This window comes from Rousettus aegyptiacus, unplaced genomic scaffold (assembly GCF_014176215.1).
Source record: "Rousettus aegyptiacus isolate mRouAeg1 unplaced genomic scaffold, mRouAeg1.p scaffold_m13_p_7, whole genome shotgun sequence".
NCBI lineage: Eukaryota > Metazoa > Chordata > Mammalia > Chiroptera > Pteropodidae > Rousettus > Rousettus aegyptiacus.
Window position 1 is genome coordinate 14,085,108 of NW_023416310.1, and position 18,565 is coordinate 14,103,672.

Consider the following 18,565-nt stretch of genomic DNA (forward strand, 5'->3'; position numbering starts at 1 on the left):
GAGGAGCAGCAAAAGGAGCATGGAATGTTTAACCAGGTGAAGAGAAGATTTAGGCATGGCAGGGAGAGCTGTCTGTCTTCAACTATTTGAAAGACTGTTGTTTGGATGAAAAATTAGACCCTTGTCTGGTTAACTTTATGAGGCAAAAGAAAACAGGATAGAAAATATGAGGAAAGGGAGGATTTTGTTAGAGTATAGAAAAGTTTTAACACTGGATTGGGTTGGTTCTGGAAGTAATAAATGAGTATGTTTTATAAGTAAAGGCATTTAAAAAAAGGCCGATGAATGTTTTACCTATTCTCATAGGTGAGGATCAGGCAGGCAAAAACTGGGTATCTGCTGAACTCTCTTGTGGTTTTGAGATTTTGCCTAGGAATGATTCTTTCAAACTCAGGTGGTGGCCCTCAAGCATTTCGCCAAGGCACTAACTTAGTCTGGCTAGCAGATTGTAGAGCCAAGCAAATTACAGCAGGCCTTCAAGGTGGATAATCCGCCTGGTCAGGTATTCTACTGTATATCAAAACATCATTCCAGTGGAAAACAAAAATATATTTAACAAGCATTAGCAAATAACCTAAATCTCTAACCTTTAAAAGTTTATATTTTAGTTATTTCATGTATGTGGAAGGTTCGAATCATTCTTCTTTCCTCCTATTTATTCACAAGAGTTTCAAGTTACTTTATTTATAACAAGTGATAAGTGACATTAAAAAATACTCAGGTGTGTAAGGCTAAAGCACACAGTGTTCTTTAGGTTTATTGTTGATTGCCTTTTGTAATCTCATACTAATCTTTCTATACTTCAGCTCATCAGCTATTATTAAATGTAAAAAAAATCCACTTAGGCAAACTGACTTGAATTTAGTCCTGCATTCTTTTCATACTTGTACTGGTCTCCGGAAATAGAGATTGAGAGTTAAAACTTCAGAATTTAAAAAAGAGGAGATTTTCAAATCAAAATATCAGTTTAAGGACCTCCTTTTAGATCTAAGTCAAATTATGGAAAGCTGCTGAATGAGACTCATTCAGCAAACATTTGAATTAAGAGCATTGTACTTTGTGTATCATATTAACTATTTGTGTGATGGCTTAAGCTGTGTTCTTCTGATTTGGACTTCTTACAACTTTTGTACTTTGCAGTAAATGGTAAACTTGAAATATGTGGTTTTCCAGTTTATCTGACCTGCTGGCTACATCATGTGGGTCTGGATGCAGACTTTCGTGAAATGCAAGAGGCTAGGACCCTCTCTCACCTTGTCATCAGCAGCCTGCAGGGGTTCATATTGGTTCCAGTCCTCAGGTCCGAAGACTTAATTTCAGGCTATTGTGTCAGTTGAGGAATCCTTCATTCTCCAGAAGTTCAGATGTAGTGTTTATCTATTATGTGGAAAAGCTTTGTAGACTGTAGAGAACCCATGAAAGTAAACGTTGATTCTAGCAAGAACAGTATAATATTCATTTAAGTAGGCTCTTGCTGAGAGTCTGGATGCAAATGCATACCTTCTAATTCTAATCCGTAGAGGCAAAACGCATTCTCCATCACCATTTTCTTTCCACTATCTAGCTCAGATCTTTTGTCCACATTATCCCATTTCATTCAGCATGGGGTGGAGAAATGGAGGCACTCAGATATTGAGTCCGTAGAATAAACATTTGACTTACCAGTTAACTCTCTCTGCTTATAGTATTTTAAGCTATTATTTTTTGCATATTCTTGTTTAAAATTTAATTTTATTATTATTTTCAAGTATATAGTACATTGGTGAGACATCTATGTAGTTTTTGAAACGATCCCCCCGATTACTCTTTCTTCCCTCTGGCTCTCCACCTAGCCATTACATTAATGCTGACTGCATTCCCTATGCCGTCCCCATCCCGGTGACCATCTATCAACTACTAATTTATACTTCTTTAACCCTTTCTCTCAGTCCCCCAATCCTCCTCCCCTCTGGCCATCACCAGATTGTCTTCTATATTTGTGAGTCTGGTTTTGATTATTTTGTTCTTTTTGTTTCTTAGAGTCCATATATAAGTGAAATTATATGATATTTATCTTTCTCTGTCTGACTTACTTCACTCAGCGTAATAACCTCTAGGTCCATCCATGTTGTTGCAAATGGTAGGATTTCTTTTTTTTTTTTAATGGTTGAGTAATATTCCATTGTATATATGACCCATAACTTCTTTCTCCAATCGTCTCTTGATGAGCAAGCATTTCGGTTGTCTCCATATCTTGGCTATTGTAAATTATGCTGCTTTGAACATAGGGGTACATAGATCTTTACGAATTATTGTTTTTGTTTTCTTTGGATAAATCCCCAGAAGTGCAATTGCCAGGTCAAAAGGTATAGCCATTTTTAATTTTTTGAGAGACCTCCAGATTGTGTTCCATAGTGGCTATACCAATTTCCAATCCCACCAATGGTATATGAGAGTTCCCTTTTCTCCACATCCTCATCAACACTTGTTCTTTGATTTATTGATAATCATTTTGACAGGTGTGAGATGATATCTCACTGTGGTTTTAATTTGCATTTTTCTGAATTAGTGACCTTGAGTATCTTTTCGTTTCCTGTGTTGGCCATCTGTATTTCCTTCTTGGAGAAATATCTGTTCAGGTCCTCTGCCCATTTTTTAATTGAATTGTTTGTTTTTTTGTTGTAGAGTTGTATGAATTCTTTATATATTTTGGATATTAACCCCTTATCAGATGTATCATAAGTGAATATTTTCTCCCATTCCATTGGTTGTGTTTTTTTGTTGATAGTTCCCTTTACTGTGCAAAAACCTTTTAGTTTGATGTAGTCCTTTTTGTTTATTTTTTCTTTTGTTTCCCTTGCCCAAGGAGCTATGTCTGAAAATAAATTACTAGTAGCAATATCAGAGAGATTACTGCCTATGTTTTCTTCTAGAAGTTTTATGGTTTTGGGTCTTACATTTAAGTCTTTAATCCATTTTGAGACTGTTCTTGTATACGGTGTAAGAAGGTGGTCCAGCTTCTTGTTTTTGCATGTATCTGTCCAATTTTCCCAACACCATTTATTGAAGAGACTGTCTTTACCCCATTTAAATTATTTTTATTTTTTGTTTTGTTCTGTCATACTTTTAAGTCTTGAAACACTGATGAGAAGATATTTCCTGCACATTCATAAAGTATTCAGGAAGAAACTTTGATCTTTAATTCTGATTTTTTAAAACTTAGATACTCAAATGCTTACTGCTTATTTTATATACATACTAAACATAAATACAAAACAGAATCAAAACTTTTTTTAAACATTTGATTAGTATGACACTTTAAATGTCAGTTGAATGAATTAGGTATAGTATTCCCATTCCATGAGGGTGGGAATTATCCCTGACCAATTTTGTATCCCTTCTTCCCCACACCTAGTGGAGTGCTTCTTATATGACAGGTACTCCAGTGTGTGTGTGTGTGTGTGTGTGTGTGTGTGTGTGTGTGTGTGTGTGTGTCTGATGAATAAGTCATTGACATCATTCTTAACGTTATATATATTTACATGCAGATATTTGTTAAAATTTCTTTTGAATTTTTTACTAAATAGCTCAAAAATTGGGGAATAATCTTACCACAGAACTCTAACTTGTTATTTTCCTTGGCTTATTTATGCAATCCATTTTTCTGATGTCAAGCAATCTGTCATTCCTTTGGTCTCAAAATACATTTAATAATAATATCTAATACTTATATAGTACTTACTAGGGGTCAAGTAATGTGTTAAGTTCTTCATGTATATTATTAACTTGTCTAATCTTTATGGCAGTCCTTTGAGGTAAAGGCTGTTATCCCCATCTTGCAGAAACTAAGGCAGGGGTTAAGTAACCATCAAGGTCACATAGCTTGTAAGTGCATTAATAACAGTATCAAGAGGTAAAACAACTAGATATCTATAAGTTGAGAGGGATGAAGGAAGCTGAGAAGGTATATGATCAGTGTTTGAATGCACACAGTATACACATTATCGATTCTGTATAGTAAGTGAGAACTTATACGCAATATAGATTTTTCTGCTGAAACATTATATTATAAAAGTTGATTGAGTAAAAAAAATCTGACTGTGTTTGACAGTCTTTGCCTCATTTATATTGCTCCTCTAGTTTCATTATTCAAATAAAGATATCACATAAATAGATATATTTTGGGGGTTGTTTTTGTACTGTTATTTTCATTTAAGAAATATTCTGTTTGCAAGAATTAACTGAATATTTTCTTTCATTTCTTAACAGTACAGTGCTGTGGATACCAATCCACTCTCTCTGTATGTCATGCACCCGTTTTGGAACACTGTAGTAAAGGTAAGATGATTACTAGGCATGCACTTAGGTTTAGCAAGTTTTAAATATTTTAAACTATCTTATGGAATGTTGCAGATACAATTGTCAACTTACTAAGATGTCTAGAGAAACTACCTCTCTCATCCTTCGTTCCCTTAGTCATACACCTTTCAATTTATCTTATAGTTGAAATGTAAGTTTATACTCTGGAATTTGTAATATTAAAAAATGACATTAAAAAATGACATTTAAAGTTTTCTGAAATAAATCTAATGTTATGATTACAAAAGTTTGTTGACTATAGAATTATTTAAGGCAGAGTGAATAGAAAGAAAAGTGCTTATTTCTATCAAATAGAGATTATGGTTTACATTTTAACATAAATAACTCCTGCATAAGACCTTTCAAATTATAGCCTTTAGTATAACTTAAATTTGTATGTTGTGTATAGTGGGCAGAGAGAGTCCTCTACTTTAATTATTTTGTAATTATTTTGAAAAATAGGTATTTCCTACTTGGCTGGCTCCAAATCTAATAACATTTTCTGGCTTTCTACTGGTTGTATTCAATTTTTTACTTATGGCATACTTTGATCCTGACTTCTATGCTTCAGGTAAGATTATTACTTTTAATATAAAATTTAAAATGTCTAAATAGAGAAAATAAGATATGTTTATTTTCTGGTTCTGTTAAGATGCTCATATTTCTGAAAAGTTTTGGATATTGTAAGAGTATGTAAAATGTCAGAATTGGGTATAAAAGCTGAAATGTGTTTTCACAATCTGTTATGTATATTTCCATTAAGTTCCAGAAACCAACCTGACTACTGAATTTGGGTATGCTCTCTAAAAAGCATGAGGTTTTGGTAAATAAAGAGTAATTGAATTTCTAAGAAGATGGAGAGTTAGGACTGCAAAACTGCCTGAAAAATGAATATAAGCAGAGCTCAACCGACCTATTATTTCCAGACATATCCCTTCCCTTTTTCTGGTGATGGAAGAAAAATTCTCCATGTTTTAAAGGGAATGTGATGTGTCTTTCCCTTCACTCAGCAACCTTTCTTGCTTCCCTCAGTTTCCTCTAAAAATGGTTCTTAGACCTTAAATATTTATTAACAGAATCTGAATCCTTATTGGGGAATGAAGAAAGAAGCACTTTTAGAGGCAGTTTTTAACCTGTTCCTGCCCAGGACTCCAAAGTCTTTCACACCTGTTCCCCTATTCCTGCCTTCACTTTCTCCTACACCCAGCTTCTGCCTCAGACAGTAGGAGCAAATCTGGACTGTTTTGGGATGGAGGTGGCTAGCGGTAGGTAGGGTTTATTTTTATCACTCATCCAGTTGATGGAATTGAAAAGAATAGGAAGATGGAAGTAGGTTAGTATTTTTTGTATTTTGAGTTAAAGGACATATTTTACAGTAAGAATATTTAGAAATGATGTAGTCAAGAGTTTTAGTATTATAATTCGTCTGTGTTCTGCGTTCAGCAGACTTTTGGGGACTGACAATATTTACCTAGTTCTGCATTCAAAATACATTGTAACGTACTGTAGTTTCTATTTAATAGAGAGAAACTTTTTTTCATTGGCAGTAATACTATGGTAAGAACGATTGTACTTAGACTAAATTAAACTCTGAGTTGCTTTGCTTTGCAGCACCAGGTCACAAGCATGTACCTGACTGGGTTTGGATTGTAGTGGGCATCCTCAACTTCGTAGCCTACACTCTAGGTAAGAAATTGATACATGCTCAATTTAGTCAATGGCTGGTGAATCTGTGAGCAAGGATAACCACCTACTAAATTAACATTTTCTCCTATGCTTAATTTATTTAACTGGGATTTATTAATATCCTGTTTAGTTTGATAAGTGTATTTTTGAGTTCCTTTATGAAACATATTGTTATTTGTTGCTAGGGATTTAAAGAATAAGATAGGCGTTGGCGAGTTACCCCTTGTGAGCAAAACTTACCTGTTGCCTTGTTTCCTAAGTTAGTTTTTATTGTAACACAGTTATGCCCATTCTTTTACATACTGTCTATGGCTGCTTACCTGCAACAAAGACAGAGTTGAGTAATTGCCAGCAGAGACTATGTGGCCCAGAATGCCTAAACTATTTACTGTCTGGCTGTTTACAAAAAGTATTTGCCAACTCATGAAATAAGATATCATTTTTGCTTTAAGTTCAGGAAGCAATACTGACATATCGAATTATCGCAGAATACTGAGAGAGATGCTATGATAGAACACAGTGGGTGAACAAATAAGGAAGTGATCGGTTCTTATTTGGTGGAAGGAGTGGTCAGGGAAGCCTACTGAGCTAGGTCATCCTGTCTATTTTGCCAAGGATGATTTTCATTGGATTATCTACATGGCTTGCCCTGCATTCTCTTTGTATCTTTCCCTACTTTACTTTTTTCCCTAGCTCTTAAAATCATACAACCTGTTATCTATTTACTTGCCTACTTGTTGTCTGTCTGCTCTAAAATAAAAGTTTCTTGAGCACATTACTTTGGTTTTTTCACTGCTCTGAACCCAGGATTTAAAACACAGTAGGCATGCAGTGTATAGTTTTTAAATGCATGTGAAATAGCAGACCCTGACTTCACATTGATGAGCTCTCTTCAGATAAAAATGACTTGCACTCATAAAACCAGTATAATCTGGCACATGATTAAATGCTGATATGGTGGTTGACCAGAGTTGCAAGAGTTAGGCTTTTATTAAAGATAAGAAGGAGGAATAGGGAAAAGGTGAGGGTGGCCTGTGGGCTCTAACTTTCAACAGCATTTTATAAGAGCCTTTTTTGACATACTGTATCATCCACCTGTTTGAGGTCCACAACTCTGGCAAAGATCCTTACCTAACATAAGCTATTTGTTGCAAAACTTGCCTTGAACTAACAGGAGGCAATTTATAATCTTTATTAATTCTAAAGTGACTATTCTTATATTTTGCTGCAGAAATATTAATGTGTTTGATCACAGGGTGCTGTTTTAGGTCCTGCTGGATTTTTTTCATAACATGGTATGGTATATTCCCCGAATTACCTTTCTTAAAAAGCATTCTGAAACATATCTAGACCCCAGACTTGTGGAGCTGGAATGGGTTCAATGAGAAGATGCACAAGACCTAATTAATAAGTAGTTCGTGAATTCAGTACTTGTAATAGCTGTACAGGAGTTCCACTGAAAATAGGAAATTAAGCCAGCAAATAATGAGAAAAGACTTAGGAAGTAGTTTAGTTACTTAAGGGGAGAAAAGTTCCCAGCCTTATATAACAGTGATCTGCAGTATTTGGGCAGGAATTTGGGATTCATCCTTTCATATATTCCTTTAACAATATTTTTGAAAGCCTTCCTTGCCACTGAGCCAAACACGGGGATGATACTGGGGTGAGCAAGATAATACTGTGATGAGAAACACAGTAATTATAAGATATTTTTAATTCCTTAAATCTGATATAATTAGCCTAATTCTAATGCACTTAAGTTAACAAAACTGTTTCTTTTGGGGAGAAATTTTTATAATTCAGACTCTTCAATTTTAACTAAGTTTTACCATTCTCTCTCTCGCTCTATGGCTCTTTTTCCCCTCCCTCTTCCTCTCCCTTCATTTCTTCCCCTCAGACTCCTCTGTTTCTGCCCCTAAACGAAGGTCTTCCACTCTGCTTTATCCTTCACTTTCTCTTTTTCCTGATTTCTTGGTAATTCTGATTCTTAACAGTGTTGAGATGACTCCCATGTTTGTAGCTATCCCTTGGGGTTGAGTGGCTTGACATTACCGTGTGGAGTCCTGCTAACATTTCAATTTCAGCATCTGACGTTGTACTGAGCATCTTTTCTATCAGTCTTGCTCTTCTTCTGATTTATTTATTTCTGTTCACACTACTACTCTCTTAGTTACCCCGATGGGGAACTTTGGAGATAGCCTGCTTCTCCTTCAGCCTCCTCGCTCATCTGTTTGCTTCCTTGTCATTTTTACTTACTTACTATCTCACTGGCCTCCAGCTTTTCATTCGTGTTGCGTTCTATCCAAGTTTTGGATTGTTAGTTCGTGTTCCTCTTCCAGCCTGTCATTCACATTGCTTCCAGACGCACGCCATTGATTTCACTCTTGTCACTCAGATACTTTTAGTAGCTCCTCATGCTCCCTAAAACTTTAAAATTGGGTCAGATCTCCCTTCTAGCCTCTTTATACAGCCCTCTTCACATCTAAACTAAACTACTTGTCTTTCTCTGAACATGCATGTGCTTTTCCATCTTGCTGTTTGTGCTGATAGCACTCTCTCCTCTTGAAATGGCATACTCCTTTATCTCTTATCTACCGAAACCCAACTCATTTGTTATGTCCCGACTCCGATGTCATCATGTCTGGAAAGCCATTCTAGGTTATCTCTGCCTGAAGAGAACTTGTCCCTTTTCTGTACTCTTCTATGGTTTGTGATATACCATATCTTTAATTATGTTTTTTTTTCCCCTTTTTTCTCAGTTGTAAACACTCTGAGGGCACAAACTTAGTTTATTCGAAGATTCTTGTAATCTTCACAACATTGAGAATAGTGCATTGCACAGTTTCAGTAAATTTAAGTTTTACATTTACTGAAATATACTATGTGCAAAACCTTTTCTGAAAGCACGTAAAATTGTAGAGGCGGTAGATCTGTAAAGAAGTGACTGTAATATCAGACAGGATGAAATAGGTCTTATGACTGAAGTACAGAGTGTTTTTGGATCCTAGAGCCAAGGAGTGGTTAGATAAAATGTCATGAATCACTGTTGAATATTCTCTGGAAGCTTGAGAGTTTGTGGCTAGTGGAACAGCGCAGTCGTTAGGCAAATTTGGAGAAATTCAGAGTCCAACTAGAACGTTCCTTCCTTAGATCTAAAATTAACACCATTCAGCCTAATATTTTAATTTTTAGATTAAACTTTGAGAAATTACAGATTTTATTTCTGAAATCTTTCAGTTGTAGGAATTACAGGTTAGATTTTCATAGTACTGGCTGGTAGCTATACTTTAGTTAATTAATATTCCTGTGATGTGATTTGCTTCGTTTTCTCTAGTTTTTTGAAGAAGACTTACCCCGTACTGGTATAGCTGTTGACCTTTTCCTGTGGTAATGTGTTTTTGTTGCAGATGGTGTGGATGGAAAGCAAGCCCGCAGAACCAATTCCAGCACCCCCTTAGGGGAGCTTTTTGACCATGGCCTGGATAGTTGGGCATGCGTTTACTTTGTTGTGACCGTGTACTCCATCTTTGGGCGAGGGTCGTCTGGTGTCAGTGTTTTTGTTCTTTACCTCTTGCTATGGGTTGTTTTGTTTTCTTTCATCCTGTCCCACTGGGAGAAGTATAACACCGGGGTTCTCTTCCTGCCATGGGGATATGACATTAGCCAGGTGGTAAGTATATGTTTTACCTTACTTAAATTTTCAATGTTGCATGAATTTGGGGGGAAGTTTTTGTCATTCGTTCTTTATTGCCCTAATACTTTTTTGATTAGAACAGATGTGCAATTTAAAATTTTTTTATTTCGTATTACTTTATTTATTTATGAAAAATTTTAAACATATTAAAGTAGAGACTAGTGTAGTGAACCCTTATGTACCTATTAGCTACCCATTAATTAGGTGCCTGTTATGTACTAGGTACCTTATATATTGGGTATTAGGTACCCATCACGTGCCTATTACTTAGCAGTTGTCAACACATGGCCAGTCTAGTTTCATGTATACCCTTTTTACCAGTCCCTCCCCCCCATTATTCTTGTCATTATGTGATAAATATTTTACTATATATCTCTAAACAATAAGAGCTCTTTTTAGAAAACAAACACAATGCCATTATTACACCAAAAAATGAACAGTTTCTTAATGTTAATAAATATTCTTTCATTTGAACTGTTGATTTTGTAAAGGCAGGTATGCACATGTAGTTGTTGGCTTTTCGTCTTGGCCAACTTTTCAGTGAGCAAGGAGGTTTGTTTTCTCCTAATGGATTTGCTAATAACTTTCCCTACCTTTGAATCTCAGCTTTTTGTGTTGCCATTTTGCCCATTTGCACTTAAGGCTCCAGTAGAGAATCAGAAATTGAACTGTTTTTGATGAAGGACGTGATTGGGTTGGCAAATTGGAACAGCTTGTGGTTTAACCAATTTAGGAGAAGACTTAAAGTGTTCCAAATGATGGCCAGTTGCTTCCATTTACTAGATGTTACTTATTTTGTGGCATTGTTGGCTGAAAAAAAAAAATTTTTAAGGCAAAAAGATTTGCCACAACGTCAAATTTAAGCATACTTCTTGCTCTTACTAAAACTGTTCGATTAGACTTATGCTCCATAAAGCATGATTGACTCCCTGAACTTTCCTGCTGTTAATGCTTCTGTATGCTTTTTGTCTGCATTTTCCTTCCAGACAATTTCTTTTGTCTACATAGTGACTGCGATTGTGGGAGTTGAGGCCTGGTATGAACCTTTCCTGTTTAATTTCTTATATAGAGACCTATTCACTGCAATGATTATTGGTAAGAAGCTCCATGTTGAAGCCTGTTTTAACATCACTTTGTTATCAAAGCCAGTGTTTGATTATAACAAGCAGCAGCACCCTTCCCTTTTCCCCTACAGCAAGGAGAACAGCCACACAACCCTGTAGGATATGAACCTATTAAGGAAAAATGAGGTTTCTTTTGTTTTGTTTTTGTTTAGCATCAAACAATTTCTAATCGGAAGAAAATACCAAAATAGATCACACAAACCTTGTAAACTAATTGTTCAAATTAGTCCAGACTGCATTGGAGGATCCACTTGTAGATGACATTTGGCATAGATTTTCTATTTATTTCAAGGTCGAAGATTATTAGTTTGTAGGAAATAGAATAGATGAAACATAGAGATTACTTTATAATACATCCACTCCAAAAATTGAGCCTCTGTTCATCTCAGGTATCTTTCTTCTCATGCCACTGAATGCTAGGTAATGGTTTTTGATCATGGTAATGCTTCCCTTTTGATTTTGGCTAAAGAGGATATCTATAGAATGATCGAGTGGGGGAAAGTGTTTTTCTTTGGAAAGAGACAAAAACGTAGAGGAACCTGGGTTATTTTGGGACATCAGGAGTGGCACTAAAGATCTTTGTGGAAGTAATTAAAAAAACATACTTGTTGGTTATTGCTCTGTCCCCTTATCTAAAAAATAACCCTGTCTCTTTCTATTGGTGAATATGGGTAATGGAATGGGAATTAGGTAAGGTTTAGAAACAGCTGAGAAGATGGTGCATTAAACATCAGCTTTTAGAAAAGGAGTGTTTGGGCCTTTTTCTGTGGCTCTGGACCACAGTTTTTTAAGGAACCTTGCTGTAATCTGCCAAATGTTCACTTTTTGGTACCTATGTAAACCATGATGTCTTTACCTTGAAAAGGCTGGCTATTTTTCATCTCTCACCATCTAGTGAATCTTGATTCCAGCCGCTTGTCCTATGGCAGGTTTGTTGCATTTTACATTTAAATGTTAAATTTAAAGATAAGATGGAATCCTCTGATATATGAGATATATATTTAAATGTTAAGCAGGTATTTTAATAGGTATATAATTTTCTTTGTAATTTATAAGTTTATCTGAATTCTTCCCTCTGAAATAAAACAAAAGCCCACATGTTTCTATATAAGTAAGTAAAATAGCTTTTCCAGTACTAGATTTGAGTAGACAAGTAGATAGAAAGGACTTAGGACCTGAGCTACTTAGTTTCTCCCCATGAAATTGGTGGTGCTGGTGTTGGGATGGCTAGGGTGCACCACAGCCTCCGGCGAGATAAAGAATGATGACAGGTTAGTTGGACGTTAGGAGGCTCCTGTTTGCGATTATGGAAGGTTACCTGTTTGCGTACAACAGATAGACCACCAAGATAGAAAGGTGATTCACACTCTCATTTTTTCTCACTCTACATTATGAGAAAATTTAAACATCTATATTCTGCCTATTCTTTCTACTTTTATATAATAAATCTCTATGTGCCATCATCCACCTTCAACAGTTTTCAATACTAGTGCCAATCTTGTTTCAAATGCACCACTACCCTGTAACCCATGGATTATTTTATAACATAGTTTTCTATACTTACCCACATATTTACCATTTCTGCTGCACTTCATCCCTTTCTGCATATCTGACTTAAAATATGGTGTTCTTTCTCAGAAGTTTGAAGGACTTCCTTTAGCATTTCTTAAAGTAGAGGTCTGGTATCAATGTATTCTCCCAGTTTCTGTTTATGTGAAAATGCCTTGATTTTTGCCTTTTTCTTTCACCACTTTGAACGCGTCATTCTCATGTCTTGTAGCATCATTGTTTCTGAGTCAGCTTATATATCATTGTCACCCTGTATATAGTGTGTCATTTTTCTCTTGTTACTTTTAAGATTCTCTATTTCAGGGTGTTTTAAACTACAAAATACTCTTGGTAGCAAATCTTTTGCAAGTTTCTCTTAGCCTTTTTCCAGCACTTCAGAGCTACAAGTAATTCTGTGTTAATTCACTTAGCCCTAGCTGCCTTCCACTGATTCCCAGCTGGACATGGGGACAGCTGCTAAAAACTTCTGAGGACACCGAGTACACAACTTATCTTCTCCTTCTCTTCCCTCTAAGACCTTCTAAGTTGGGGTACTTTGTTCCAATTGGATTTGGAAATAGTAGAGATATTTATCTTTTGAGATGAAGTTTCTATTTGGCGGATTCTAGTCTTCTCATCCGTTTTAGCAACATGTCTTAGGGATTGTTTTAAGGTATGTTTTTCTACCTTTGAACCTTACAATCATAGCTGCATTGACCTCCCCACCCCCATCCCTGAGCCAAGTATAGTCACCAGGAATCCAGAGTGGACAAACTAGGGTTCATATATTGAAGGACAATGAACTATCCAAATGAAATATCCAAAAAATGCCACATGTATCAATTTGGAGTTTGAAAGAGAGAAAGATCAGGAATTTAGAAAGATCAGGAATTTACATCTTTATACATCATAGAATCAGAAAAAATTTAAAGATGCAAGGGACACTAGAAAATCATTTAACTCATTCACATTGTACAACCGTGGAGTCTGAACCTCAGAGAGATTGATTTGCCCAAGAGTACATACTAGATTTTGGAGTCATCTGTAGGAAGCTTGTAGTTAAAGCTGTAAGAGGAGATTCTCTGAGGAAGAGAAGGAGGACAATAGAACACCCAGTTAGGAATACGCAGGAAATAGAGTTGCCAGTGAACGACATCAACTGTAATGGATGACGAGTAGGAACATTGGGAGAATGGAATCACAAAGACAGAGGGAGGAAAGAATTGTACTTAGTGGATAGTCAATGGAATCATCTTACTTAGCAGTCAGAAATAAAGAAAAGATATACATTTGATCATCAGGAGAGCCCGATAAATTTTAAGAGTACAGCTTCTGCAGAATGGGAGGCAGAATGGATGAGTGCTGAGGAATTAAGACAGCAGAAAATTTTGGTGAGTGATAGGACATATTAGTGAGGACAGAAGCAGTGGTAGGGTTTCTTGGAAAGACCACCCTTGTTCTTAAGTTTGAAGGGAAAGAACTAGTATATGGTGCAGGGGAAGAAGTTGAGTGCTAGGGAGGCAAAAATAAGTATAAATGAGAAGCAGCAGGACCCACCATCATTCCCTCTTCCAATAGCTCACCCTTATCGAGCAATCTCTTATATGCCAGATATTGTTTGAGGAGTCTTTACATGTAATAATTCATTTAATTCTCAAAGTTCTATGGAGTCGATGCTACTATTCTCTCTATAAAGGAGGAAACTGAGGCACTGAAAGGTTAAGTTACCTGAAGTCACAAACCATTTGGTGGTACAACCAAGATTCGAGCCTAGTCTGACTCCTTGAAGTCTCTGCTCTGAATGAGCCAACTATACTGTTTCTCTTCCAGTTGTAAATGTTGTTCAGAAAAGTATTTAGTATTTAATTTCATTACAGAAGTAAACTGGAACCTGAAACTTATAAGGTCTAAAAGTATTATATATTTCATATGTATTTGATTATTACATAAAAATCACTCTTGAATAATAATCATTTATATTTTTTTCCTTTTAGGTTGTGCAATATGTGTGACTCTTCCAATGAGTTTATTAAACTTTTTCAGGTATGTATTTTATTTTTAATTGGACAAGAAATAAAATCTTTAGAAATTGTTATTTAGATGAATTTAAGATCTCTTTTCCTTTTGGAAACTGGACATTTTGAAAAGGTCGTGAAACCTGTATCTTGAATCTAGATGATGTTAGGATGAGTTAGGCTACCCAAGGTGGCTTGTGTCGTCACGGCAACCATAGCACAAAGCTACTTGTTCTTTTGTTACAGTTCTGGGCCCACCAGGCTTGTGATTTATCATTTTTTTTGTGTGACTGAGTCTATCCACCAGGTCCTGTTGATGACCTCAGTTTACTTAGCATGATCATAAAAACAAAACAAAACAAAAACCCAAAAAACAAACAAGAAAAATCTTCTGAACTCACATAGTTTAGGTCCAGCCCCTACACCTGTGCCAACTGTTCTCAAACAGGCCTGAATAGAACTCTCTGCCTGGAGAAGAGGGTAGGATTTAGGGAGGTGAGTTGCCCAATGGAGTTTCATTTCTCTGACCTATGCACTGAATTTCAGCAACGCTGAATTTCTTTTTGTGACCTGAATGTGTTCTGCTTTTTCTCTCCTCAGTAGTTTTGCTCCCACCATTTCCTCTACTTGACACACTTTCCATTTCATCCTTCAGCTCTCAAATCTGTATTGCAGAATCCTGTCCATATCAAGCCAAGCTCTGCGAATCTTCCTATTTATTGCAGCTGGCTATCATTCATAGAAATTTAAAGCTCTGGAGGCTTTAGAGATTATTTGAGTCATTTCTTCCTCATCTTCTAAAGATGAGGTCCTGGTTGGGCAACATCTTGGTCAAGGGCATGCATGCAGTCAGTGGCGGAACCAGGACTAGAATTTGGGGCTCTGTTCAAAGGAGCAGACATATATTAGAGGGCCACTTGTATGCCAGAGACACTAGTGTGCTGTCAGCGGTCTCATTTCAGGGTTGTCCACGTGGGTTATTTCTGAGTTCTGTGTCACTTCGTGTCATAGTAGCACTGTGAGGTCTTCTTCTAGTATAGCTTTGTGTTCATTTTATTTTCCCTATTAGAAGAAAATCTCTTTGGACAAAGACCAAGTTTTACTTTATATTCCAGAGATAAAAATGGGGCTGAATCAGAAGACTTCAGTTCTACCTGGCTCTGCCACTTGGTAGCAAATTCTATAAATTTAAAATCTCACATCCTCACTTAACCTGTCTGTTAAAATGGGGTTAATAATGTTGGTTCTACCTGTGCCATACAATTGTGGTGAGTATAACACAAGAGAATAAGTGTGAAAGTACTTTGAAAACTATAAAATACAGGCACAATATAAGTTGTATATGTAATAATTTTCTTTGTATGACTTGATTTTTTTTCCAGAAGCTATAAAAATAACACCTTGAAACACAGTTCAGTCTATGAAGCTCTGGTTCCCATCTTTTCTCCATGTTTGCTATTCATTTTGTCTACAGCGTGGATCCTCCAGTCACCTTCAGATATTTTAGAGATACATCCTAGAGTATTCTACTTTATGGTTGGAACAGCCTTTGCCAACAGCACAGTAAGATTATTTTCTTTAAAAAATTATAATGTATATCAGGAATATATGACAGAATTTGATAATTTACATAACCATATACAGTATTAGAATAAGCAGATTTTAAGTTAAAGATATTGGAATCCAAAATTTGAAAAAAAAAGAATAACCTCAAAGATAGAACATGCCGAAAATTATTTTATTTTTCCCTTTAAAACCAATAGGATTTAGAGACTGCAGGAGTATTTTGGAACCATGGCATACCTAAATTTTTGTTTTGGTTGCCTGCTAAAGAATTCATGGAATAATTTTTGCCTAGGGAGTAGGCCAGGTAAATATTCAGACCGTAAATATTATTAACAGTGTGGTTGAAATGGCTGCAGATCTAATGATTAGTTTAAGGAGCTTGAAAGGAGTTTTTGAGAGAGAGAAAACACATCACACACACACCTCTCATACACTTTTTTAATCAACTGATTTTTAAATTGACATGGAATTTAAAACTGGATAATAAATACGACATAGTTTTAAAAATCTTTCTGCTATGTGTAGCAAGAGAGCGGACAGGAAGGAGAGATCAGAGGCCGCTGAGGAAAGACCCTGATGGTCTTGATAGCCAGGAAGCCCGTCTCTAAGAGTTCCGGCCAGGTTCTTAATAAGTTTTCGTTTCATCATTTAGCCACTGAGCTCATGCTTCCATGTATAAAATGTAATCTATGAAAGAATAAAGCTCTAATTGAATTGAATAAGGTAAAGGGAGACAAAGAGGTTTTGAGGTGTTATTATGGTAATATGACTGAATTAGAGGTCGAATCTCATCTCCATGGAGAAATTTAGTTGTGTGGGAGGTTGTCTTGAAAAATTTTTTTCAAATATCAAATCTTAAAATTGGGAGCAATTTTTTTACTCAAACTGTTATTCATTGGAAGAATGCCTTCTATCGCATCCTTACTAAATTATCTTCCAGACTCTTCTGACACACACAGGGTCTGAGGGTCCATGGATTTGGAAGTGGGGGCAGAGGTCCAGTTGGCCCCTGAGCAGTTGAGACTACTGAATTTAATAATATAACGTAAATGTGTTGGCTCACAGACTTGAATGTTGGAGTGACAAGTTTTGGAAGTAGTTTGCTAATTAAATTTTTATTCTTTCTCTCTCTCTCTCTCTCTCTCTCTCTCTCTCTCTCTCTCTCTCTCTCTCTCTCTCTCTCTCTCTCTCTCTCTCTCTCTCTCTTTCCCACTAACTACAAGTGTCAGCTGATTGTTTGTCAAATGAGCAGTACCCGGTGTCCAACTTTGAATTGGTTGCTGGTTCCTCTCTTTTTGGTTGTCATGGTGGTAAACTTAGGAGTTGCCTCTTATACTGAGAGCATTCTTCTGTATACATTAACAGTTGTTTTCACTGTGGCCCACATCCATTATGGAGTACAAGTGGTGAGTAATCTTGAACAAAATTGATTCCATTTGGTTTGTATAAAGAGTGGAAAGAAGATGAGGAAAAATTTAAAAAGAAAGTTTGCTTATTATAGTAGCTAGAAGAATTTTGGTGTATTTTCTAAATTTTGGATAATATCCAGGTGTGTACTTTTAGATACTATTTCTCTAATGAATATGTTATAATAACTACAAGCAATTTAAAAGCTGGATAATTACTATAAGGAATTCTTGTTTTTAAGTGGATAGAAATGTAAACCATTTCCTTGGTGAATAGAATTGTAAACTCTTTTGTTATTTTAATTACATAGGACCAGATAATCCCATTTGTTGATTATTTATTTCTATGCGTGCTTTAGCTTTAGGGGCATTTTTGTTGCTTGTTAAGCTAATTTAGAAAGAAACTGAAATTGGTTTTGTAGCACTGCCTCCCTCCCTTCCCCTGCTTAATTCTTTAAGCAATGTGGTAAGGGGGGTAAGAATTTCAGACTGAAGGAACGCTTTTGCATTATTTGAGTTTTTACTTCATTTATGCTATTCTTGAGCTCTCACCAGGAGAAATAATAACTAAGAGGAACTATAGAAGAGAAAAGATGTAAGAAATATTTTGCAAACCTTAACATTCTCTTCTAAGAGACTAGTTTCAGGACAAATGAACTAAGATAGGTATGATAAAATGAAAATCAGAACCATGTAGTTTCTTCTTTATTACATTTGAACATTCTAATTATTTTACATATTTTAGCAGTCTCATAATTATAATTTTTAAATACTGTAGCATATTCCACCAGGGAGATGGCTTGATAAGAACCCAGTTTACTTAACCATGACCAGTTATTTTAATCATCTAGGTTGTTTCCAGATTTTCACTATTGTAAATAATGTTGGAGTGAACAATCTGGAATAATACATTTTTTTTCTTTTATTTGCTTTGTTTTCTGAGGATATAAATTCATAATTTCTGGTTATGTAGAAGGGTATTGACATTTTTATGTCTCTTGAAATACTTCTATTTGGTATGCTTGTTTTGAAAGGAACCCTGCTGTGAATCAGCTGCAGAAACGAAATATCTACTTATATATTGTCATTGTATTTTTAAAATGGGGCACCTGTCAAGCTTGATAACTTTATACTTTGTATTATTGCTAAACTTAAGCTATTTTCCCTTAGGGTTTCTCCCCAAAGTAA

The 18,565-nt window shown here is 35.8% G+C and overlaps 1 protein-coding gene across 1 annotated transcript in view; it reads left to right on the plus strand.

Annotated features, from left to right (window-relative positions):
- Positions 1-18,565, plus strand: part of SELENOI (selenoprotein I) — a 36,908-nt gene that overhangs the window by 13,008 nt on the left and 5,335 nt on the right. Inside the window, exons 2-9 of the mRNA XM_016135135.2 lie at positions 4,249-4,317; positions 4,801-4,909; positions 5,950-6,024; positions 9,432-9,694; positions 10,705-10,813; positions 14,385-14,433; positions 15,788-15,968; positions 17,195-17,377. Of these exons, the coding sequence (XP_015990621.1) occupies positions 4,249-4,317; positions 4,801-4,909; positions 5,950-6,024; positions 9,432-9,694; positions 10,705-10,813; positions 14,385-14,433; positions 15,788-15,968; positions 17,195-17,377 (1,038 nt within the window). The remainder of the gene's footprint in view (positions 1-4,248; positions 4,318-4,800; positions 4,910-5,949; positions 6,025-9,431; positions 9,695-10,704; positions 10,814-14,384; positions 14,434-15,787; positions 15,969-17,194; positions 17,378-18,565) is intronic.